Source organism: Phlebotomus papatasi, chromosome 1, assembly GCF_024763615.1.
Source record: "Phlebotomus papatasi isolate M1 chromosome 1, Ppap_2.1, whole genome shotgun sequence".
Lineage (NCBI taxonomy): Eukaryota > Metazoa > Arthropoda > Insecta > Diptera > Psychodidae > Phlebotomus > Phlebotomus papatasi.
In genome coordinates this window covers 106,408,306-106,435,066 of record NC_077222.1, presented here as the reverse complement: position 1 = coordinate 106,435,066, position 26,761 = coordinate 106,408,306, and the positions used below count along the sequence as shown (strand labels likewise).

At 36.2% G+C, this 26,761-nt stretch overlaps 3 protein-coding genes across 3 annotated transcripts in view; 1 reads left to right on the top strand and 2 right to left on the bottom strand.

Moving 5' to 3' along the window:
* Window positions 1-9,887, bottom strand: part of LOC129799082 (la-related protein 1) — a 34,111-nt gene extending 24,224 nt beyond the window's left edge. The window contains exons 1-4 of the mRNA XM_055842706.1: window positions 9,043-9,887; window positions 8,267-8,812; window positions 3,640-3,748; window positions 3,460-3,557 (exon numbers count right to left, since the gene is read on the bottom strand). Coding sequence (XP_055698681.1) covers window positions 3,460-3,557; window positions 3,640-3,748; window positions 8,267-8,809 — 750 coding nt within the window. The 5' untranslated portion in view covers window positions 8,810-8,812; window positions 9,043-9,887. The remainder of the gene's footprint in view (window positions 1-3,459; window positions 3,558-3,639; window positions 3,749-8,266; window positions 8,813-9,042) is intronic.
* Window positions 9,888-14,131: 4,244 nt separating this feature from the next.
* On the top strand, window positions 14,132-22,197 carry LOC129799073 (endoplasmic reticulum metallopeptidase 1-like). Its single transcript, XM_055842691.1, has 6 exons — window positions 14,132-14,226; window positions 14,286-14,322; window positions 14,392-15,867; window positions 20,499-20,683; window positions 20,743-20,901; window positions 21,463-22,197. The coding sequence occupies exons 1-6, from the start codon at window positions 14,218-14,220 to the stop codon at window positions 22,123-22,125; spliced, it is 2,529 nt and encodes an 842-aa protein (XP_055698666.1). The 5' UTR covers window positions 14,132-14,217; the 3' UTR covers window positions 22,126-22,197.
* A 77-nt stretch (window positions 22,198-22,274) lies between these two features.
* LOC129799078 (multiple coagulation factor deficiency protein 2 homolog) overlaps window positions 22,275-26,761 on the bottom strand; it is a 60,522-nt gene continuing 56,035 nt past the window's right edge. The window contains exon 5 of the mRNA XM_055842700.1: window positions 22,275-22,678. Coding sequence (XP_055698675.1) covers window positions 22,485-22,678 — 194 coding nt within the window. The 3' untranslated portion in view covers window positions 22,275-22,484. The remainder of the gene's footprint in view (window positions 22,679-26,761) is intronic.

The following is a 26,761-nucleotide window of genomic DNA, read 5'->3' as shown; positions in this document are numbered from 1 at the left end:
AGACTTTTTTTAACGAATGGTCAATAAAAAGAGAGATTTAAAAAAAATAAACAGTAATAGAGAAATAATCCATTCCTCAGTGATACTCAGAACGTAGTTTTGGAGAGAAAGAGAAGAAATGAGAGAAATCAATGTTTTTTTTAGTGAAGTTCCCCTCAGCTTCCCAACTTCTTATTTGTAATTGTTTGACCCCTATATCTTTTAACAGCCAGAAAAAGTGCATTGCATAATTTTCAGAATATTCGAATGAACCATTCCACCTATGCGGATGATCATAAGAAGCGAAATATGACCTTAAAAACCTTCAATTTACTCCTAAATAGTTGTATTTCGGTCGATTTCTAAAGCTGATCCCAATAACAAACGGCAGTGACCTTGAATTATCCTTCTTAAATGGTTTTACAATGTCAAAAGATAAACAAATTATGAATGTCCATTAGAATTCCACTAAAATAAAATTTTTCTTTAAAAAGTCTTTGGGTTGCAGATAAATTTAAGTCTGTTAAATTAGTAATTGACCGGTAATTGCTTTTTAATTAAAAAATAATTGCATTACTTCTACGCTACGCGCTATTTTAACAGGTTTTGTGTTGATTTATGAATTGGTTCAAGGTCAAATCGTTAATGAAGCAGAAAACACAAAAAAAGCAATGGTGAAATGGGTAAGATTTTGCAGAATGCTAGAATTGGTGTTTAAATAAAACGGGGCGAAATATATTTGTGAGTGCTTTTTAGCACTCAATGGGTCAAGTGTGTAGAGCACTCGCTCTATGATGCAAGTGTCCCGGGTTCGAATCCTATTTAGGTCACCAGGATTTTTTCTGGCGTTAAAGGTGTTCAGATTGCATCCTGTGAGCTTCACTGCACTTCATTCCACGGGCATGGGACTGACAACCTCATCCCGTACAAGAAAAAATAATAATGCATGTCTAGAAATCCCCTTGTTGGCAGGCCTTGTTCCTTCATGGAATGTTGTGCCAGCATTATTATTATTATTATTATAATTTCTGCCTAAGAATATATCAAGATTTAAAAATATTTTAATAATTCCTTTTGTCGCTTTCTGTCAAATAAAAATTGAAATTGCAATTTCGATTTCGATTTGAAGAAAGAGACAACTATATTTTATTTTTGTCTGAAAGATGAAGGGGTAAGATTTCATTTGATTGAATTTAATTATAATTAAAAAGGTGTGTCAGCATCATTCTATACTCTTTTTCTTCTTTTGAATATCATAACAAATTTAATTTAGATTTGAGTGCATAAGAGTAGGATAGACATTTGCAAAATTATTGAGAAAGCAAGCGATGGCAAATTTGATGATTTTTTTTTTGTGAAGGATGTGCCGAAAAACATAACTCCCGCACATCTTTTAGTACGGGAAAAAATCATAAAATCAAAATTCAAATCCCTATCTTCCTCTAAAGATCTGCATTTGTCTGTCCTTCTCTTTCACACTCTTCTTCTTCTTCTTTTGAACATCACACTTAATTTAATTTGGTTCAGCCCAATTTTGAGTTCGAAACAGTAGGGTAAACTTATGTAAATCCTTTGAAAAGAAATTTAATTTCACGAAATTTTATAAATCTAAAAGGTGTACCAGAAGCATTATGCCTCCTGCACACCTTTTAGCTCGGTATAATTTCATGAAATCCAAATTCGTTTCTCTTTCTTTATCAAAAGATTGTCATAAGTCTACACCACTCTTTCGAACTGAAAATTCGACTGAACGAAATTTAATTTAGTGCTATGTTCAAAGGAACAAGAAAAGTGCGATAAAATAGGATAGACATATGCAAAGCTTTTAAGAAAGAAAGGGATGTGAATTTTCACTTTATGAAATTTTCCTAATCTAAAACGTGTGCCTGAGCTGTTAGTATAAACTTTGATCTAAATTGAATTTATTGCGATATTTAAAAAAAAAAGAAGAAGAATGAGATAAACATAGGCAAACCATATGAGAAAGGGATTCGAATTTCGACTTCATGAAATTATCCTAATCTAAAAGGTTATGTCGGAGCAATAAAAATTCCCATAAAATACTTTAGTCTTTTCGTGTTCATATAAGCTAAAATCTGCCATAATGGCTCCAGCACACCTTTTAGATCAGGAAAATTTCATGAAGGCGAAATTCGAATCCCTTTCTTTCTCACAGGCTTTGCCTATGTACAGTGCCCGCTCTCTAATCCGGAACGGCGTAATCCGGACGAGTTCTCGACGGTTACACATAAAATATTTTCGAGGTTATGTATGCATGTGTGTTCAGCAATGAAAATGAATTATCTTGTGAAGTTTTTATTTAATAAACGAAGTACAATGGCATAGAATTCTCTAATTATGTCTTTTTAATCTTTTTTAAAACTTTTATACTAATTCTACAAAAAAATCTTACATTATATTTTCGAGACGTTGAACAAATTCAAAAAATCCATCCGGATTACGAAGCGGACATCTGTCATATTGTCTCCCAATCATCCGAATTACAAAGCGGGCACTGTATATCTCACTCTTGCACACTCTTCTTCTTATTTTAAACATCACAACAAATTCAATTTAGATCAATCGAATTTGAAGTGAGAATTTCGATTTCATGAAATTTTCTTGATGTAAAAGGTGTGCCAGAGCCATAAGGACTTGAGATATTTGAGGTTATGTGTTGTCAAAATTGGTTTTTGCGAATAAAGCGCCCCTGGTTTTGGCTCTACAGAGTTCAAATGTACTAGAAAGTTGCAGTATTTCGCAAGACCTTTCATTTGCGCCCTACATCAACAAATTCGGTTAAAGGGTATTTGATATATGACTTCAAATAGCTCAAAAATTTAATATCACGATTTTATAATTTTTTAATTGATCAAAATTGATTCTGTTTCTGGGTGACTTTTCTCCCGAGAATCGAGTAACATTTTCACGTTGAACCTTTTTCAAAAAGAAAAAGCCCATTTAGATAATGTGCTATACAGAAAACTAGGGAGCACTTAATTATCCACTAACGATTGCGATAAAAGGCGATTATGTGTGCATTTCTTGTTGGGAGGAAATTTGTCGTGATAAGTGTTGCCACTTATTTGCATAGAATGGGCCACTTTTCCGTGCACGAGTAACACCCCAAAAACCTCAATGATCAACTTTTGTGCTTCTTCAAATTGGACAAAAAAGAAGGCAAAAGCTCAAAAATGAATTTAATTATTTTTTTTTGTGGGGAGAATTGCCTCTTGAGAAGCCAATTTGAGATTGTTTTCTGCCTGTACAAGTTTCACAAAAAAAAAATTATAAAAATTATCGGTATTTGAATGATTTTTTCCCGAGCTACGGTGTGTGAGGGAGAGAAAAAAAAGCGATAAGGAGACCTCCTACAAGACTTGACCAATGGAAGTTGCTGATAAAGAAGAAAATCTTCGATAGGGAAGTCCCAAGGTGATAACAGAAAGAAAAAAAACTAAATTAAATAATTTTTCCTACCTTATTGCTTTTGTGTTGCTGCTGTTTCTCCTCTTTGAGGATCTTGGCTATATTGGGAGTTTCCTGGACAACCTCTGTTCGGGGTTCAGCTTCGGGAACTGCAGAGAGAAAGTTAGATTTTTTTTTGCGTTAGGTAAATAGAGCTTTTCCTTCCGGAAAGGCAAAATATTTGTGGTCAACCTTTCGATTGTTCTCCAGCTATTCGGCTCTTTTGCTGATCCTTCGGCTGGAGAATCCTCTTGCTCTTGAGCACATCCACCTCAGGCACAATTTCCGTATGATTCTGAATCTGAAATTATCCACGGGGAAAAACAAGTGGTTTTTCATCAATTAGATTTTCTGTTGGAAAAACAACCGGATGGATTTTGATGGAATATTTGAACAAGTGGCTCTAACATTTTTTTAGTCTCACTTTTTTCTCTGTCTCTACGGAGAGTTTATCACGGGTGATATTTCTAATAATCCCACCTTCTGTTAATGTCTTGAAATTCAATATTTTCTGATTAGGCTTAAACGTGGGAAAAGTACTCCTTGCAACTGCCTGATTACGAAAACACATATTGCGTTATTTTTCTGGGACAAATGTTCTGGGGCAAGTGTCCTAGGTTCGAATCCCTTTAAGTTAAAGAAATTTGTTGTTCCTCAATGAGATATTCAGCTGACTTTAACACTTTACTGTTCTCAAGTGCTTCTGCATTATCGACTTTTCGTTGTATTGGTTCTTGTCACGATTTTTTGGTAGTTTTAGAACATAGTGTTGACTGAAGCAATAGTCGTCACAGAAAGCAATGCAAAGAAATGTCGATAACGCAGGAACACTTGGGAACAGTAAAAAAATGTTCCTTTTAAATTGGAAAAGCGAAGAGTGGGAAAACGATCGAGACAGGAACCAACACAAAGAAAAGTCGACAATACAGAAGTAGTTGAGAATAGTAAAGTACTAAAAAAATTCATTTTAAATTGGAATAGCGCCATTAACCGTTTTTTTAACGATTAAGTAATTCCCGGCTGCATGACCGATTTTCTTTAAAATATTTGTTGCTCAAAAACGAAATAAAATGAGTAAATGGTGACTTTTGGTTATGGGAAAAAGTTAGAAAGATATTGCAATTAACATGTTTTTTTTTAGTACTTTACTGTTCTTCAGTGCTTCTGCATTACCCATTTTTCATTGTATTGGTTCAAGTCACGACTGTTTGGTGGTTTTAGAACACTGCGAAGAGTGGGGAAAATAGTCGAGACAGGAACCAACAGAAAGAAAAGTCGATAATACAGAAGCAGTTGAGAACAGTAAAGTACTAAAAAAATTTCATTTTCCATTGGAATAGCATCATTAACCGTTTTTTTTTCAGTTAAGAAATATTTCTTGGTTGCATGGCTAATTTCTTTAAAATATTTGTAGTTAGAAGGATATTGCAATTCTCTTCTAGACCAAACCATAAATAATGGTGCTATTCCAATGAAAAATTAACATGTTTTTTTTTAGTACTTTACTGTTCTTAAGTGCTTCTGCATTATTGATTTTTCTTTCTGTTGGCTCCTTTCGCGGCTGTTTGGTGGTTTCAGACAGTGAGGACTGGGGAAAGATGTTGACACAGGAACCAAAACGAAGAAAGTCGATAATGCAGAACAGTCATGTACTAAAAAATAGTACTTTTTGATAACAGTAATAAAATAATTTAGTACTTTACTGTTCTCAACTGCTGCTTATTTTTTCTTTACGTTAGTACCTGTGACGACTGTTTTCTTCAGTCAACACCGTGTACTAAAACCACCAAACAGTCGTGAAAGGAACCAACACAAAGAAAACTCGATAATACAGAAGCATTTGAGAACAGTAAAGTGCTAAAAAAAAAACATTTACTTTTTAATTGGAATAAGACCATAAATATCAACATTTTCTATGGAAAATGTTTGAATTTTTCCATTGACTAGGGGAACGGTACTAACTTTCGATGTAATTGCATATTAAGGACGAAAGTCTTAAGTTTGAAATGTACTAATTTTTATGCATACCACTTGCAATCATTTTCTTTCAATTAGGTTTTGTAAGTGTGCCTTATCCTTGATATATCACATTATCCTATAACTAAAAACTAAAGCAATAAAAAAGGCATCAATTGGTTGTATTTTCAGAAGGGGGCGTGGCCTACTTCTCATTGATGATATCTTAAGTAATTTATTTTAAACTTTCATATAGAAAATTTACAAAGAGTTGGAATATCTTTGGTTTCTTTGTATAAAGTTTGTAAGAGGCGGAGCTTAATTTCTTATCTCCAGAGTTCTTTCAGCTGACAAAAATAAATTAATATGGGAGGCTTTCATTACATTAAGCTATGACTCTCCTTATGCCAAAAATAGACACAGGCTGATCCTGGAGAATACTCAGCTCGAAAAATTTGGCGGTGAAGGATCAGCCAAAACTATCATGTACTGAGGATTTTGGATCAAGGATTAGCGTTTACAGCGTGAATTTCTATTAAATCTCCACACTTTGATTGCTGAAAGACTTCTTAAGTGCAATATCAATGGATTTTTCGTACAGAAAGATGCACTTTGACCTTCTCATTACTCTAATCTTAACGCATTTTAAGATTTTGCGACATTGCGTACTATTACTCTCCATGTTTATTTTACGCCATTGACATTTCGAAAAGCACCTAAAAACACCCAAAGAGAAGCTTTTTATTTTCAGCACTGGCGCTGATGTCGCCTAAACCCCTTAATTTCACTAGACTTCATGCATGAATTTAGAAGATCAGCCTGATCCTCCAAATTTTAGGCTGATCCCTGAGTGTATCAACACCAATCCTCATTTTTCGATCCTAAGTCGATCGGCGGAGCTTAATTCATTATTGAGGAATTTATTTTAGCTACTGTTTAGGTACTGTTGGGTTTTTTTTTAAACGGCTTAAGGTAATTATAATCAAACTAATCATCAGATTGATATTTTCATCAGTTTCGGATTAATCCGTTTTTCGGCTCAAGTCGAAAGACGGATTAGTCAGAATTTGATGGAAATGTAAGTGTGTCCAGGAGGGGAAATCTGTAACGCTCTGGCAATGCCATATGACCAATTGGGTTTGAATCTCAAGAGAGCTTTTTCGAAAATGCGATTCTGTAACCGTGATATTGCCATTTCAGCTCACGTGGTATTGTCAGAAGTCACATTAAGATTCCTGGCAATTCAAATGACAATGAATGTTGTTAAACAAATCAACCAAGACGACGTACTGTATTTTCATAAAATAATCAAGTAAAGGGATTTCATTAAAAAAATCAATGAATTGCATTTTCGAACTTATATGATATGACAAAAAAAGCTTGATTGGCATTGTCAGGTTTCGAACTCACGCGTGACAATGCCACGAAAATTACAGAATTCCCCTACAGGAGGGGAATTCTGTAACGCTCTTTCAATGCCGCATAACAAATTGGGTTTGAATCTCAGGACGGCTTTTTCGAAAATGCGATTCTGTAGCCGTGACATTGCCGTTTCAGCTCACGTGGCATTGTCAGAAGTCACATATTTGAGATTTATGGCAATTCAAATGACAATGAATTTTGTTAAACAAATCAACCAAGACATACTGTATTTTCATAAAATCATCAAGGGATTTCATTAAAAATTCAATGAATTGTATTTTCGAACTCATATGATATGACAAAAAAGCAACGAATAGCATTGTCAGGTTTCGAACTCACGCGTGACAATGCCATAAAAATTACAGAATTCCTCTATAGGTCATTATAGGGAAAAATATCTAGGGTGGAATGATAACTTTTCGACACTATCGAATCGATAATATCGATAAATCTATATCTGTTAGATAAAATGAATGTCGGCATTTTACGCATTGTTGAGACATTTATTGTGACATTCTTAAAAGAATGTAAATGTTAATAAATATCTGTAGTAGTTACAGGAAGCGCAGCTATCGTTTAAATTTTTCAGAATCGACAATCGATAGTATCGAAAACAAGTTATCATGTCACCGCTGATTAGTTTCCGTTCTCTTCTTTCAACTACTTGTTTCTGTCCTTTAATATCCGATAAAAAAAGAAGATCCGCCCTTATTTCTATTTCGGATATGTTTGGAGTTAAACGGGCTTCAGACCTAGGGCTTAGCCATGTGGCTTAACTTGTCTAATTTCTTATCAATCAAGATTTTTTTGGAAAATTATCACTTAAGTTTAGACAATATGGGCAAGTGATCATTTAAATTTGAAAATACCCATGAAATTGTTTGCTATTTTGAATTTCTAGACCATCGGGAACTGGGCAAAATCTTTGGTGTGAAGCCGGTCTAACGGCGTTTTCACACTTGCACATTAAAATTTTAATGTGATTCACATTAATTGTCGCTTGTGAGAGTCCAAATATGTTATTTGTGTCTTTGAGTCGCTTAATATTTGGGGTTTTTCCGTTTATTGATAAAGAAGTGGACTTGGCCTCCAAAAATAAGTTTAAATTTACCTAAAGCATAAATATTTTTCACATTAAAAAATTAAAGAGAAAATCGCATTAATTTTTCGCATTAATGCTATAAATCAATTTATATCAAATTTTGCGGGCCAAGTCTCCCTTTTTATCAACAAATAGATCAAATTTTGAATATAAAATGATGCAAACACACAAATTACACATTTGTACTCTCACCAGCGACAATTAATGTGAATCATATTAAAATTTTAAGGTGCAAGTGTGATAACACAGTCCACTTTAAGAATCTCAATGGCAATAAGTTGATTTGGGTTTAACATCGACAGAGAAAAAAAAGTGATCTCAAGGCTATGGAAAACTCACCTTCCAGGCATTCACAGTGGGAATAGGAGCTTCGACAAATTTCTTAGGAGCCTCCTCCTTGACTTTCTCCTGCCCAATTGTCCCATTCGTCGAACTATCCGTCGACGTTGTCGAGCCATTCCCATTGGCCGATGGCGGCTTCCCATCTGGCACCTTTTTGGGCAGTTTTCGATCAGCTGTGGCCTTTGCACTGGGCTCCGGACGAGCTGCCTTCAGCTGCTGTCGCTTCTCCTTGCGACGCTCCTTCTTGGTCAACGATGCCACTGGGATGAAACTATCATCATCCTCTGGTTCACCAGCTGCCATCCCACGAGCCTCCTTGGCTGCTGTGTCTGATACTTTGGACTGATCCTCGGGATTCTTATCACCCAGGACATTCTCCTTGTTATTGTCATTTCTCTGTTTCATCTCAACCATCGAATGGCCCCCAGCAGCCTTCAAACTGTTCACCACGTTGGCGTACGATGAGCTGGCAGCTGCTGAGGATGTGCCATGATCCGATGGATTGAGTGTGGTATTCTTCTCCAGCGTTTTCGTTGCCATAACCTTAAAAAAGACAGTGACACACTGACATGTCTGCGGGACGGAATTGGACCGTCTGGAGCGTGGTAGAGCTCGCCGGAAGCGCGGGGAATGCCTCCAGGGGGTAGAGGGAGATCCCTTGAAGGGATTTTGGGGGAAAATCCCGGGGCAGGGGACGAAAGAATTGGACAAAAAGGGGTCCAAAGAGATTGGGAGATAGAAGTATTGGAGATATTACACAATAAAGTACGTACGTTTGTGAAAATGTCTCGGTGTATTTGTAGGCTGGTGTTTTTATGATGCCACCGCACTCACTCGCACTCCCTGGCCAGGTCCTATCTCTGTCCCACTCACAGATTATCGAAGAGAAAAATATAATTCAACACGACACGATGAGAGACACTCTAATCACCGCGACGTGTTATGAGCACATCATGTTTGGACAAGAGGGGCTCTGTGGGATGTCGGACTGGGATACCTTTCCCTGGTCACCACTGCTGCACAATGCCCCACGGGATCACAGCAATCCGGAGACACCAAAAAATCAGAGCGCCAGTGTATTGGTGTGCAAAAAAAAGTCCTCTCTCTCTCTCTCACTCACTCACACAAAAAAAGCCACTCTCTTTTGGGGGCTCCGGGGAAATGGACACGAAATCACACTCCCTCGTTGCACAGCGTGCACAAATGTCGCAGGTTACTGCGAATTCGCCACCAGCGTGGAAAATTTCAACTTGAGATTGAGGCAAATGGTTAACACGAATTGCCCCCTTTTATGGCTGGATTTTGAGACGAGTGAAAAAAAAAAGAAAAAAAAACGTCACTTTGATCGCGACACGAACCCGACAAGGTGCAAACTGCGCCCCGAAGGAAGATGTATTTTTCCTCAGTGATAACACTTAGCACGCAATTTTCACCCTTTTCGCACAACTCACGCACACAAAATCACACTTATGGGCTGCCCAGCGTCAATGGTAGACACTTTTGAGCACTTTTCACGCGATTAACCACCTATTTTTCACGAAATTAACACAATTTCTTGCACACACTTCCATGTGGTTCTCGTGCCGAAAGGAGACCGACTTTTGACAACGCCACCCCGTCAAATTCCGTCCTTTGGAATTCCACCAGAACTCTCCAACGACATGTCTACTCTTTCCAACCCTTTCCCAAATTGCAATCTTTGAAAAAAATCACTTTGTGCCTTCTATATTTCAAGATTATTAGGAGAGTAGAAAAATACATAAATACCGTATAATTCCTTCCCAATTCCACAAATTAATCTCAAATTTCCACGCAAAAAGTCTAAACAACGGACATGAATGATTCTCTTATCCCTCTTATCCAAAGATAAATTCTCTACCGGGCTTTGGTTGGATAACGACAAAGGCGACATCTGTTTTCGCTTCCCGCGCTCTTTTTCTGAATTTTTGCATGAATAACGATCATTTCACACGTGGTTTTTTTGAAAATACTTTGCATCGTGATGAATAAAAAATATAAGAAATAAGAAAATCGAATGGTGAAAGGTAGTAAAACGAGCTAAGAATATGCTAATATAAAGCGACTTTTAGTAGAGTTAAAAAGTTCATAAATGGTCATAAAGCAGCATTAGCGTGCTATTCCAATGAAAAAGAAACATTTTTTTAGCACATTACTGCTCCCAAGTGCTTCTGCATTATCGATTTTTCTTGAAGTTGGTTTCTGTGAAGATTTTTGCTCAGTCAACATCGTGTTCTGAAACGAAAACGACCAAACAATCGCGACAAGAACCAATACAAAGAAGAGTCGATAATGCAGAAACACTTGAGAACAGTTAAATGCAATAAAAAACATTGTCCATTTCTCATCAGATTAGCATCATTATGGTGATTATGGTGCTACCCGGAGTAAAAATCGACCCCTCAGAATAAGAAACGAATAACTCGCAGTGGGCAAATTTTACAGGAGAGCGATTTGAAGCTGAGATTTTACATGCAGAGGATTTTTTAGATTTAAAATCTCTATAACTCTGAAAATATTTAATTTTCGAGTATAATATTTACAGAGAAGGTACAGGGTATGAAAAAATAACCAGAAAGCGAATAGAATGATTTCTGTAAAAAATCGAGTTGTTCGACTTATATTCTGACAAGTCGAAATGAACATAATTTTTTTTAGCACTTTACTGTCCCCAAGTGCTTCTACATAATCAACTTTTCTTGCATTGGGTTTCTGTAAAGACTTTTTGATGGTTTCAGAACATAGCGAAGGATGGGGAAAACAGCCAAGACAGGAACCAACAGAAAGAAAAGTCGATAATGCAGTATAGTCGTATACTAATAAAAATCAGAGGGCCAATTTTTGAAACTCTCACTCGCACCCGTGAGCTCTTCAGTGGTCGAGAAAAATTGACTAGCACGTCCTGCAGTTTCTTGAGTACGTGCAATGAGTAGGTACTTTATGTTATAAAGGAGTCGTTACCGAAGAATTTGATTCTGCCGGGTGTGCGAGTTGATTTCTCTCGGCCTCTAAACAGCTCGCGGGTGCGAGTGGAAGTTTCAAAAATTAGTCTTCAGAAATAGCAATGGAAACCAGTGAAAGTTCAAGAAAGAAAAGAACAGCTTAGAAAATTCTAACTCATCCCAAAGCTCTTGACTCCATGCCTTCCTTATGGCCTCTACACATTTGAAGCAATTTCAGTCAAAAGTCGCTTTTTTAAGGAAATTTTTGGCACAGTTGCAAGTGGAACAATTTCATTGGCCACTTTAAAATTTTTCACAATTTGTCTTGCGAGTCTGAGCCGAAAGCTTTGGGAAGTATCAGAATTTTCTTAAGTGCCTCTTCTTTCCTCGACGATCATCGGTTGCCACTGTTCTTTATTATCCGCTAGGAAATATTTCTATAAAAAGGGCAAACTTTTCCCTTAAACATTTTTTTTAGTACATGCCTGTTCTCAAAAACTTTTTTTTAGTACACGACTGTTCCGCATTATCGAATTTTCATTGTATTGGTTTAGTTCCTGTATTGAGACCATTCCTCGTAAATTTTCATTGGAATAGCAACATTATTGTATCAAAAGAATATTTTCTAAATTTCTTGAACCGCACAGTACTGTACAAATAAATTTCAGAAATAATTTATGAATTCTCTTTGAAATTGACCAATTCTCAAATTCGAAAAGAGTATTTCAGAGATTATACAAGAGATGCTTAAAGATCATTCTAAGGATTATAAATGACTTTGCAAATATTCAAAAGGATAATTATAATATTTTATGTTTTTAAAATTAAAAAAAAAAACATTTTAAGTTAAGTCTTTTCTCTCGTGGATAAATTGTTGATAAAGACATTCTCTTCTTACATGGTGGATTGAGCATAACTCTGCAACATAAAATGTCTTGCTTTTTAGAGGTTAGGCACAAGATAACCTTACAGTTTTTGAACTAACCTATCGATCAAAGGAGAGCAAAAGATCCATTATCTTTATGAATTATGTTTTTATTAAAATTAGACTTAACATCACTTCATAATTACCTGTTAAAAGGTGAATTTGAATTTCATGCATCCTAAGACTTTCCCTCATATTCAGCGGACTACTGACTGGAAGGATAGAGAAGCTGATCATGAAGAAACACATTTTTTCTCTCCGTTATTTTCCATTTTCTGAAGACATCTTTAACTCGTCTGTTAAATTTTTAAAGGTGAAATTAAATATTTTTATTAAACCCAAAAGTCTAGTTATTTCTAAAACGCGTGCTCCAATGTATTTGTTGACAATTCTGGGACAGGATTTCTACAAAATACCATACTTTTTCCCAGGTAACTCCCGTACCAATTCACAACATAACCTTTTGCGGAAAAACCAGAATCAATCTTAAAAATGTGGCTTCGATTAACTCGTTCGCACATTTTTATACCACCAAGCTTACCTCTCAGCCTTATTCACTTAAAAAATCACCTAACAATGCGAGGTTATACTGAACATAACCTCAAAAAACCTATTCAAATTTCGAATAAAACAAATTCCAAAATTTTCTGCGGAAATTAACAATTATTTTTCCCTTTTTCATTTAAGAGTCAAATAAAACAATTTAATTAAAGATCTTAATTGAATTCTTCGTTTTCATTTTATTCAAAAATACATTGTTCATAAGAAGAATTAAAACATAAACACTTTCGATTTCGAGACATTTAAAGTGGTCAGGGACGTCAGGGACTATTATATTTCGGAGGTTAGAATTTCATGTATTTGAAATAAAAAGAATTTTTAGGTTAGTGTTTTTTTTTGTCCTTAATAAAGTATTAAAATAAGAATTTTTCTGCACTATATACACGGTCTTAAATTTTTAAGGTTAGATGCAATACAACCTGAAACCTTTGAATTAAACTCTATTGTCCAAGAAGGAGAAGGAAAAGGATTCATTGCTGTATGATTTTGGTTTATAAGAATTATACTTAACACTCTTAACATCGTTTCATGTTTCATAATAACGCCCTACACAAAAAGAATCGGAATTATCCTCAAAAATAACTTTCCTGAATTTGACTAAGCTACCTGGCCATCTGCTTACTTCTAATTCTAATACTTTAGTAAGTATCCTGGGTTAAAGTATGCATAGGCTTTAATCTCTCGTTTGAACAAATCACCTAGCAATGTGAGGTTATGTTTCAAATAACCTTAAAAACTCTGTCCTAATTTTGAACGAAACAATATTTAAAAATCTCTGAAAAGCAATTATTTTTCTAAATTTCTCCTTTGTTCAGACAAATAGAAGGATTTGAAATACAATTCTGATTCTTTTTTAAAGAATTTAATCCAAAATATATCAGATTCTAAGCTCAATTGTAAAAAATTGTAATATGAGGTATAATGGGCCTTAGTTACTTCAATTAACTTAATTATTTCTTGTTCATTTCCGGATGTGGAACCCAAACAGAAAGAGATATCGACCTTCGATCTTTGGTTCGAAAATTTAGTTATTTATAAACTCAATCAAATTAAAATGTAACTGTACAAAGTTTGTGTATTCAGAGGATTTTCTAAGATCTATTCTACGATAGATTCCAAGACCTTTTCAATGGTAGCATAATTGTTGCAATTTGTTGAACCGTTTAGCAGATATAAACCAGAAAACAGAAGAAAATCTACAAAACCAGGATTTTTTTCAAAATGGCGGCTATCAGAATGATATTCCGAAGGCCTTGGTATGAAGCTATTTGAATTCCTAACTGAATACTCCCAGGATGATACATATGACTGCTCTAGCTTACTCCTTCTTGCTAAGGAATTTTAATAAGGATACTAACAAACAAAAAAAGCCCTCCGGGCGGTCGAAAGCAAGATTTTCCTCCGTTTGAAGAATTTTCATTGCGCATGTCCGTCCCTCTGCAGATGAAGAATACAGCAGGATTTTCTACTTTTCCATCAATTTTCTCAATATTTCTGCATAAATGTACAGTGTAAGTGTCTTCAGGATTCCCTCCACATCAAACTCAATTAATAAAATTGATCTTTGCAGAAGGAATGCAGGAGAAAAATCCTCAATCCCAATTGTGGTGAGTTTTCCTGGCAGGAGGGAAAAGCCCCTTTTTCCCAAGGCCCTATAAAAATTCCCTGACTTTCAGATTACCCCAAGAAGAACGTCCACAATGTTGCAGAGAAGTGGTCAGTTGTTGGTCTCCTTATGATCTTTATTTGTTGGCAAATCTCAAGGAGTCTGCATCAATGGAGTTTTGATGGGGAAGATGATTTCTCAAAGAGAGTTCAAGGAAGCCTAAAGTCTCTCAATGAACGCCTAAAAACCAAGGAGCTAAATTCGACGATAGATTTTCTGAAGGAAGAAATCTCAAGGATTGAGAAAAATGCTCATGGTGAGCAGAAAATCTCCGTGGAGAGTAGAAGTGTGTCTGGATCCTATCAAGATGGAAGGACAACCAAAGTTTATCACAATATTGAAGCCATTTCGGTGAAAATTGAAGGAAGAAGCAGGGATTCCTTCATCGTGGCTATTGGGAATGGGCAGTTTCTCTACGAATCTGCCCTCGGAAGTGGTCATGAGGGAGCAAATCTCTGCATTGTCCTAGAAATCCTGAAAAGTCTCACACAAAGCGCGGGAAAACCTAGAAATGCCCTAATATTTACATTCAGTGGACTCCAAGAGTTCCTGACCGAGGAAAAAGCCCATCCATGGAAAAAGGACATTCGTGGGATGGTTTTCCTGCCACATTTTGGATCTAATGGACGACACACAGTTCAATTCAGCAGCTTTAATTCTCACTTCCTGGTCAATTCCTACGCCAGGACAGTTCCTCATGCCTCCGCCCAAGTGGCTCTTGAAGAGATTGCTCAAGTGACAGGCCTTGCACGGGACTACGGACTGGGATTTTTCTCAGACAAGCTCAAAGTCCCAGCAATCGGTTTCATTCCCCAAGAAGAATTTTTCTACAGAACAAAGTTCGATTCTGCAGATTCTGTTACTCTGTCAGGGATTCAGAGATTGTCCAGGAGTCTCCTGCCCCTTCTTCAGGACCTCTCTGCAATATCCCAACTAGATTACAATCCCCCCGGAATCTACTTTGACTTCCTGGGGATCTCAATCTTTCACCTAAGTCGTCAAATGGGAGCCTTCCTCGTGATTCTAGTATCCATCCTGGCCGTGGCTGTGCCTTTCACATCCCTGGCCCACTCCACCAGAGACTTCCACGCGAGATTCATCTGGATTGAGGCACTGTCCACCTTCATCTCAGCCACAATGGCTGTCTTCGTGACTGCCACTGTGATCTATGCCATTGCCGTGAATCTCGACGCCAGCGGAAAGCCAATGGCCTGGTATGGGAATCACTGGCTCGCAATTGGACTCTACATTGTTCCCACCCTTGCCCTGCTCTGCTTCATTCACATCCGCAAAGCTAATCCCGAGGCACCGATAAGTCTCGGGCTGAGAGTTCAAAGTGCTCTCCTGGGCATCAATTTGGCATGGATTGTTGTTGCTGGGGGACTTTTATTCAGTGGATACAGGCTGTTTTACCTGCCAATGATTCTCCTGGGATTGTCTCTCATCCCAACGGTCATCATTTGGCTTTTTAATCTTCAGAATACAGGTGAGATTTTTAATTTTTTATAAAAGGTGCATTGTCTACTCTTGTAGACAATTCAGGTAGACAATTCAAGTTTTATTTATTTGTGTTTTTTTTTTATAAACAAAAATAGTTTTGCAGGTCATTTTGCTAAAATCGATCAAGAAATTATTTGAAAAGTCCTCTTTAAAAAATTACACGTTCGTCATCCGGAATCCTAAAGTGAATTTACAGGATATAGGTTATGTAAAACTTAACCTAGCAAAATAAAAAAAAAACACGGGACTTTTTCAATACGTAATGTTAGTAAGTGATTTTGACTACTTTATCCGTATACAAATTTAAGATAATTCTAGAATCTGAAATCAAATTTTCAGAGACACGTTCACATCCTTTACATTTTTGAGGTTAAAGTTTAATGCTTCTAAAATTTAAAGAAGATTCTAATCTAGTCCCTGGCTAAAGGTTTTTTTTATATGGAGCTGTTTGAAGCCAACTCATAAATTTCTTCCAAACTCAGCTTACACTTCGAGTTACGAAAAACTTTTTAGATGGAAATATAGAATATTTATCCCTCTTCCCAAGGCATAGAGTCCTGTACATAAGGCACACCTCAATTGTGACATATATCGTGTAACGGTCACGAGTGCAGAAAAATTTCCATACAAATCTGTATGTGAATGTGAGAAAGTGGCTTCAACTTTAAAGCCCACTTACCAGGGGGTAGATTCTAATAGATTTTTCCGCATGGATAGAAAATTTATGAAAACTTCTAGACAATCTAGGCAGCAGGTTCAGAAATTTTGCCAGATAAAATATACCTTATTTACTTTTATTTTGTTATAAGAGATTAAATTCGAATGTTAGGCTATGTCAAATATAACCTAATCACAAGCTTCCAATATTCCGTTTTTACGCAATTTTGTATGCAAACCAGTCACTTGGCATAATATGACTCATTCCCCTAATTAGCCAAAAGACTAATTTGAAAACTTGCAGGTCATGTTACATCTAACCTTAAAAATTCAAAGTGGTAATTTTCTAAGTAATCAGTTAGCAATAAAAATTTAAGCTGGATATAACTTTAAAACACATTCGAATTACGGGAGTAGAAAATCCGAAAATCGTTTGGAAGTGAAAATCACTCAGGATTATGCATCAATTTTTTCAGATCTTTACGCTCGGTCTCTAAGCCTTTATCAGTGGCTAAAGAAAATAAAGAGAGAGCCCTTTTTATTCATGAGTTCAACAGTAGGGGAAAGTACTCTCCCTTCGAATGTTCCTGCCTTCGTATAATGTGAATTTTCTTTAAGTTTTACTAAGACACTTAAACATTTCTATTAAATATTAGTTAGTTATAATAAATTATTGATAATTATGTGAAAATCTCTCAGAAAAAGTGTAAGAAATTCATATTATTCGAAGGCATGAACGTTCGAAGGGAGAGTACTTTCCCCTACAGCATTTTTTTATCCAACTTACTCAAGTTGTGTATTGTTGAACTTATGAATAAAAAAGTTGTATAAAGGGATAGCCGACGGATGTAGAAGTGAGCTAGATTTTTCAGAACATCTGAATCAAACATTGTGAATCAAACACACAATGTCACCAGAGTTTTCGACACTTATCGTGTCTTCCTCAGTGGTTCTTGGTTGGTCCACCAAGAACGGACTGCCAGTCCATTTGCTGTATAAAAGAAAGAAGAAAATTCGCTCCTAACCAAATTCAAAAAACTGAAATTCTGTGTTTGATTCATAAGATTTGATCAACAAATTCCAACGCTCACAGGAAGGACAGATTGTCCTGAAAAACCTAGATATGAATAAAAAAGGCTGGAACCTCTTTATTTGATCCAGCCACTGACAAAGTCTTGGGGACTGAACTGAATCTTGAAAACTAGAAAAAGTCATTTTCACTTTCCAACGATTTTCGGATTCCCCATTATTGAGATCTAATTATCTCAATAATGAAGTGCAGTAGGGGGAGGCTTTGATCGTTCGCATATACGCTACCTTCGGACACTTCATATTTCTCCCATATTCCTTTATGAATCTGACATATGGCTTTATATTGTAATAGCTAACCTTAAATCCCATCTTTCCTGAAAAAATTGAGAGTCTAATCCTTTTTTCCTAGTTTCAGGAAGCAAAAAATAAAAACAGGTCAAAAACTGTAATTTTGCTGTGCAATATTTCATACGATTGTGCAGAATTAATATCACTTTTCTGAAAAACTACTATCACAGAGGGTAGAAGGGTTATTAGGAATCAGATTTAAGTAAAAATCTTTTAGGCTGAACAGACACTTTTTGTGGGTGGAACAAAATTCACAAACTTGACTCAGATTCATCGATCGCAAATAGAAGACTGCTTCTTTCAGATATTTTCCAGGAAACTTCATTTTAGATACGATCCCTCATATTCACATCTATTGTAATCTACCGATTTGATCCATCACTAAAAAGGAAAACTTAAAAATCGTAAAATTGATAAACAAGAAGTAATTTGACTCAAATAGGTTGCAGTTGAGTAATTATTAAGCAATTTTGCATTTCTTTGATATAAAAATATTTTTCAAGCTTGCACAAACTGAATGTGCAATGAAAGAATCACATCTGTAATAAGCTCATACAGTTTACAACTGGTTTTTGACAATCTTTGACATAACCTCACTATTGTGTTGTTTTGCATGACAAAGAAAAGAAACTGTCCGTAAGAAGATGTTTTGTGAAAATTTTAGCTTGTTCACCTGCTGAAGCTCAATATCTGTGCTAAATCCCGATTCCTGCAGCTGCAGGAACAGAGAAATCTTCAATGATGCACATTCAAACGTTTTTGTGCATATCCGGCTCCGTGGAGGAATGGTGGAATCTTGTGTAGTCTTCTCTCTTGCAGAGTTTTAGTCAATTTTTAGCTTTAAAAACTTATTGATTCGTGTAAATTTGGTGATATTTGGACTTTTCAAGAAAGTATTCATCAGATTTAACCGTTTCCGGAGTGAAATTCTCGTAGAATCAAGCAAAAAAATGGTTTTTAATGTCAATAAAACATCTCTCAGGAAAGTTCCAAAAAAGTGATATTAAAATGTTTTATTCCTTATAAAAATGGGTTAATCAAGTAGATTAGAGTTCCCTTTAAACAATGATGTGCAACTTTTAGTGTCCGGTGCAAAATTTACGGTGAAAATGGGGTGTTCAATGATGGCGTGAATCGTGTGCGATAATAGAAACTTGATTCATCTATCGGATAAATCGCCATTAAATTTTCATTTTCCTCTGGAGGAAAATCTAAGGATTTCCTGGAATTTTGTTTGGTGGGATTATGAACCTTATAAGTAAGACATTTTTTTGGCATAGTTGGAGAATCCATACGGTTTGCATGGTAGTCAGAAAAAATCACTGAACTTGAACATCATTTTAGTATGCGAAAGTTCAAAGCCTCCCCCTAGTAAATTTTTCCACCTGTACGTGATTTTACCTCCAATTCGAAACCTGATGAAGAGGACATTCATCCTCAAAACGTCGTGAAGAATTAAAGAGTAAAAATCAAGAGAGCTCTATTTTTCCGTACATTATCTGCTACGTTTCTCTGGCTCGTAATGAGTCGAAAACGCATTGAAGTGCACATGGCAATTGGTTGAGATCAGTGGCAAAGACAATCAAAACTAGTGCCCCCAAAGCTCAGTTGATAGAGCATTCGCCTAGACAGCAAAAGGCCCCCAATTTCAAGCCTAGATGGAGGCAGAATTTTTTTCCTGTCTCTATTTGGGTTAAATTTGTAGATTGAGAGTATCTAGTTCTGATTGTCGCCTCTCTGTGCACAAACACAAAATTTTCTGGGATTACGTACCAAGCAAACAGAAGTCTGTTCAACAGTCTCACAATAAAAAAGATATTTCACAATACTGTAGGTTATGTTGTGCTTATCCTCAAAATTTAGAGATACAGTACGACTCCAATAGTCAAGATATTTGATTCTTAACCTGCAATATTTTAAGTTATTAATTCTTATAGTTACTATTTCACTCGTTAAAAATTGTCTCTGATTCTTACTTAACAAAAGTGGTTTAAAAGTTTAGCATTAAACCTGGAATTTTACATAATTTTACACGGTGTTTAAAATTTTTAGGGGTTGCTCTATCGGAGTCGTACTGTATGTTCTGTTAATAATGTTTTTTTTTTTATTAAAAGAATGAGACTAAACTAAATCAATAAACTTACCATTGAAAAAAAACTAAATACTTTTTAAGTTCAGAGGTTTTATATTAATCTCTTTGATAAGATTTGAGGTTATATTTTTTTCTTTTGCAAAAAAATCACTTTAAAAATAGGCTTTATTTCTCAAATAGGGTAAATGAGGGAAGTATTTCGAACTCAAAAATTTCCCTGTATAGGACAATTTGCTTTTCCGAGGTTAGGCCATATATAACCTCAAAAATAAAAATAACTTTCTTTTATCAACCAGCTGAATCTGGCGAATCTATTCCATTGCTTCTTTTCATAATTCTTCTTTATTGTTTTCTTCTTTTAATTTTTTATCTTTTTAACTTTTTCTCTTTCTACTTTTGGAGTAATGTTTAGAGTGTTTGTTTACAGTAAACAATTCTGTAATCATTCCAACCCACAAAATTCGTTTGCATTTTTTAAATATTTTCAGTGAATCTTTGGCTCTACGTCCACCTCGGCGGCCAAATGCTCATCATGGTGTGGACCTGTTCCATCTACCACGCCACCATTCACATGCTAATCCCAAGGACTGCCACTCTTGGAGCCACTCAAAATCCGGACGTGGCTATTGGAGCTGTCTGTGCTACTTTCACATTCTTCATCACCAGCTACATGGTGAGACTGAATGTGTGGGTCACATTTTGGCCACTCACTTATGCTAATACCCTCCCCAGGTTCCCCTGACGCTGCTCCTGCCGCAGCGGAAACACCTGGTTTACGGTTTGATGGGGACTTTTCTCATCTTCCGTCTCATTTTGGCCAACAGTGGACTAGAATTTCCCTACAGAGACGATTCCCAGATTCCTCCAAAGCCACAGAGGCTCATTCTCATGGTAATTTCATTGACAGAAATCCGAAAAAGTTAAAATAACATTCCGGAAATGTTTATTTTACCCTGAAGTATTGATCCGAAATCGGTGTTAATATTATGCTTTTTAGGTGTATTAGGGGTTAAAAATACCCCTTTTCATGTTAATTTTACCCTTAAAAAAGGTGTGAAATTAACACTAAAAAATGTTGATATATTTTTACACCAAAAAAGTGTTAAATTGCTGAGGAAAAAATATTAATCGCACCGTCTTTTTTTCTCAGTGATGTTTTTTGCTAGTGCTGTGCGTGGTTTGCACGATCTGACAGAGCGTTTTATGTTGGCGCGTACGTGTTTTACCCACGATTTAAGACAGCGTTTAAAAAAATAAAAAAAAGAAAATTAAAAGAATTATATAAAAAAAAACTAAAAAAAGCATCGTTATGAGGAAAAACGTTAATCGCATCCCGGTTTTTTCTCAGTCTCTGAATTTGAAGTGCCGTTGATAGGTTTCTTTTTGCAACTTGACTTTATACTTCGGCCGAGAAATTCCAATAAAATTACTTAAAGGGAAATTGTTTTGCAGCACACCTTGAGGACTTTTTACGACACTGGGGGTAGGATTAGGTACACAGATTCGGGTTTCTGGATGCAGGAGCTGGATAGAAACTCCCGGAAGACTCTAGAGAGCCTATCAGCTCCCGGAACGCCAATTCCTCAGAATGATGGTGATCTCTGTTCGGTAGATGTGGCCTGTGGAATGCCATTTCACCGTGAGGATCACCTGAAAACTGGAGGATTCTGGCTTCCAGCTTCCGGACCTCTGATTCGCGAACATACGCATTTGAAGCTGGAAACACGCAAAGCAGTGACTCCAGCTGTTCATCAACTGGATCTGTCACTGATCCCGAAGAGACAAATGGCTCTAGTTATTCGTCCCAGGACAAATGTCTCCCTGATCCAATGGACTCTGGGCAGAGAAATCCCTCCAATGATGGATTTTTACAGCAATAGAAGCCACTTTGTGAACATTGAAAGTGGTTTCCCGGGAGATTTGTTCAATTTTACGCTTACCATGAAGATTTCCGAAGGATCAGTCCCGGAAATTCTCGTGGATATCCTCCTAGTGGCCATATTTAGGAATCTCTCAGCAGAATTTACGCCTACATTCACAAATATGCTAGTGAAGATTCCACCCTGGGCATCAGCATCACCCTCCCTGGCCACAGTCAAGGGATACAGTTTCTAATTCATCCATTTTCATCATTCCCAGGATTATAACGGATCAAATTTAAATCTCAGCACATTTGACAGGTTTTTTCACTCATAAGCTTTTCAACTCCTCTGCAACATTTTTGACATTTTTCACTCAAAAAAAATTTTAGAGATGTAGAAAAATTTACATCAGCAAATCATGTATTTTATTGAAAACCCATTTTCCTCTCCCTTTCAAATCAGAAGGGCAGAAAAACTTGTCTTACAGCATTATATTGAGGCAATATGATCTTTAAAAAAAAATGTTAAAAAAATCGAAGAATTTTGTGCTATGTACAAGAAATATTTACAAAGAAAAAAAAACAATGCAAATATACTGAAAAAAAATCTATTTTAATTTTTCTTGACCATATCAGGATTTGCTTTGAGGTCATCAGCACGATTTTGTGCATTTTCCGAATTGATATACTCATGATACTCAATCAGGCCATCCTTGTTCCTATCCATCATTCCCATGACACTCTCAACAATCGTCTCCAATTGTTCATCAGTGTACGTAGCATGTTCTTTGTCTTGAAATCCCTCATCTACAAGCGTTTCAGTGCAGATCAGCGGAAGATTTCACCGGAATTTATCCAAAGAGAGACAGATTAGAGACTACATCATTTTGAATTTAGATTATGCTAGGTGAGATTCTTATTAAAAGGTTTTAATGCTTGCTTTGAAGCTTAAAGTTTGAGGTTATGTGCTAAAATGATTGGGCGATTACAGCGCCAATCGTGTTCATTTTACAAACTTTAAATATTCTTAAAAGTTGTAGTATTTTCCAAGACCTTTCATTTGCACTATTAATGATGAAAAACGGTTAATTGGAATTTAAGATATGTCTCTTGTTGCGTGGAAACTTTGACAGCTGTTGGACTTTAGGGCACAATTCAATAAAAAGAAACATTTTAACTACATTAATTTGTCATTTCTTTATTTTTATCACCCGTTTATGCGTCCATCGCCGTCTTATAGTTCATTCCAACCTCTAACACAAAACGATGGAAAAGCTTACACCTACACCGATCGTATGTTGTCAAAAAACGATAAATTTTGAAAGAGGAATTCCCTTTTTTACCCTCTTGAATTAATAAATTCATGGTAATCGATCAAGCCATCCTTGTTCATATCCATGATTGTCAAGGCATGCTCAACAACTTTCTCCAGTTGGGCATCAGTATAAGTAGCTGCATTTGCTTGCTGTTTTGTGCCCTCGCCTATTTATTAAAGTTTTCGCGCCAAATTGTGAAAGCCATTATCAGAATTTGTCCAAAAAGTCAGATTACAGATCACTGACAAGCTTTTTCAGCATTTTAGGTGAGATTCTTAATCGATTATCAATTCAATATGGCGCTGTAACGTAATTCTTTTTTAAAGCTTTGAAATAGTTTATAAAAAAATGATAATTGACTGAAGATATGATATGAAAATGGTTCTTAATAATTAGATAAATCCCAATCTAAACTGAAGAATTAATTTCATTATTCTACTTCGTTTTCGCTTCATTTTTATTTATTTTTTGAATACATTGTCATGGAATTGTTCTCAATTTCGCCGTGTCTGGTCCCATTTTCGCCGGGCAACTGTTTCTAAGTCGCCGCTCAAGTCGTCTACAGCGCCACGCTTTACCACTTCTGAGATAATCAGAATTCCTTATACTACTTATACTCAACAGAGAGAGGATTATACATTATATATCCTTCAATATCTCGACTCTTTACCTTCTAAGGCAGGAGTAAACAAAAACTGTTTGAAACTAAATAAACGTCAAAATAAGCTTGTCCGATAGCATAGTTTTGACGGTTTTGATGAGCATTGAAGTAAAATTTTCATATGATATTATTTGTTCGATTTCAAACGGTTCTTGCTGACCTCTGCTCCAAGGGATTGTATTTTGGTAGAATTTTGGAAATCAGAACTTTCGAATTCCGCCAGCTCTAAAGGTCAAACGGTTAGAGACAGAGACTTAAGAACTTTAGGGAACTCCCCATAAGTCATGGGACCATTAACATGTCCATCATGTTCCCCCATCCCTCCCCTTTCCCTCCAAAACCATGTATTTAGAGATTACCCAGGTGGATGTGTCGTCCTTGAACGAAAATATCGTTGAAACAGTCTTATTAGGGGGAAGTGGGGCTACATTGAGCTGTGGGGCTACATTGTTATACGATATTTTCGCTTATTTCTCAAGGAAACTGTGTTTTAACATGATGTAATTTGAATAGATAAAACAATCATGGATCTAAATAAAATAATTGTAAAAACCAGCTTGATTTAGAAATAGGCGAAAAAGTCGTATAACAATCTAGCCCCACAGCTCAAAGTAGCCCCACTTCCCCCTAACAATTTTTCAAGGTCAAATGTTATTAAGACTCTTTTAGACAAGGCTGAGCAAGAACCGTTTGAAATTGTATAAACGTCAAAATAAATTTGTCCACGTATTTGATCATTGACGTATAAATTTTCATTTGACATTTGTTCGATTTCAAAAGATTGTGGCTCATCTCTGTTCTAGAAACAGAATTTCTCAACCGAATGGTATCATATTGGAAAGGTCTTGGAATTCCTGATCAGTCTGAACCAGTTTCAATCGGTTATGATTCAGTCATGATTTGGTTCATAACCGATAACTAATTTTTATCCGCAATTTAATTATATTACTCCCAAGGTATTTTGGGCAATATTTTGAGTGATTTATAAAGCGGTTAAAATCGGTAATGAACAAATAATTAACTGGCTATGAACCGATAAGTATTTTTTGTCCGAAAACCAAATCTATTACTATTAAAACTATTTTGGGCAATCTTTTGTGTGATCGGTTTTAGGAACGTGTTTATCACGTTTAGATTTAGAACAAGGGGAACTCATTCCAATTTTTTCTGACAAAGGTTTCTGGTTTCTCGAATTTCGCGATGCAAAAATAAGTTTCTCGGGTTTCGCGAAGCGTTTCTCGGACAATCGATAAAGGTATGAGGTACCTCTTGTTTTAGATTCAGAATTTCGATGTTTCGGGATTCTGTATTTCACGTTTCTGGTCTCTCGAGTTTCGCAATGGAAAAACTGCGTTTCTTGGGTTTCGCGATGCATTTTTTTTTTGGGTTTCTCGGGTTTCGGGATGCAATTATTGGATTTCTCGAGTTTTGAGATGGAAAGAGTGGATTTCTTAATGTAATTTTTGAGTTTCTCGGGTCTGACGATGCAACTTTTGGGTTTTTTTTTGGGTTTTCGGGGTGCAAAAATTGGTTTTCTCGGGTTTCGCGATATAAAATTCGTGAGTTTCGTGATGCAATTCTTGGATTTCTCGGGTTTCGCGATGCAAAAACTGGAATTCTCGGGTTTCACTATGCAATTCTTGGGTTTCTTGGGTTTCACGATGCAATTTTTGAGTTTCGCAATGCAACTCTCGGATTTCACAATGCAATTCTTGAGTATCTCGGGTTTCGAAATATATAGAGTGGTTTTCTCGTGTTTTGCGATGCAATTTTTAGGTTTCGCGACGCAACTCATGGACTTCGCGATGGAATTATCCGGTTTCCCTGGTTCCACAATTCAATTCTTGGTTTACTCGGGTTTCACGATGCAATTCTAGAGTTTCACGATGCAGTTCTTGGGTGGGTATTTCTGGTTTCGTGATGCACAGAGTGGTTTTCTCGTGTTTCGCGATGCAATTTTTTGGTTTCGCGATGCGATTGTTCGGTTTCTAAGGTTCCACAATGGAATTCTTGGTGTACTCGGGTTTCGCGATGTAATTCTTGGGCTTCTTAGGTTTTGCGATGCAATTCTTGAGTTTCTCGATATAATTCTTGGATTTTGAGATGCAATACTTGGATTTCACGATGTCATTCTTGGGTATCTCGGGTTTTACGATACACAGAGTGGTTTTTTCGGATTTCGCAATGCAATTCTTGGGTTTCTCGCGTTTCGCGATGCAATTCTTGGGTTTCGTGATGCAATACTTGGGTTTCGCGATGCAATTATAGATTTTCTCCGGTTTTGCGAAGCAATTCTTGAGGTTCGCGATGCAATTCTTGGGTTTTTCGGTTTTCGCGATATATTTCTCGAGATTCTCGGGTTTCACGAAGCGTTTCTCGGACAATTAACAAGGGTTTCTCAATATGAGTTACCCTTTGGTTTACAATTTCGCGCAATTTAAAGTTCTTTTCTGGTGCTTTTAGTAACTTAATAAAGTTTAATTTTTTATAGTACTCAATAGCGATATTCTGTAACTGTATGACAAAGTCATATAACAAATTTTAAACTCGTTATGTGGTAAATTTCGGATAAACGAAAATGCGATTTTTTACAATCACTGAGGGCTTCATATAAGTCCTTACAATGGACATTCGAAGCTCATTAAGTCTTCATTAATGACGTATTGCTCTCAAGTTACCATGAAAAAGTCATATGACATTATCATTTGTTGCAGAATTCCCCCACAGGTTTGAGATAAAAATCGATCCCAGGATCTCAGATCTACTGAGACCAGTAATCTATCCACCATAAAACCACGAATTCTTATAGTTTTCCTGTACAAATCTTTATTTGGTTGAAATAAAAGTTATCACCTTGTATAAGAATCTCACCTAATCGAAAACATCAGAAGCACAGAAATCTCAAAGACTACA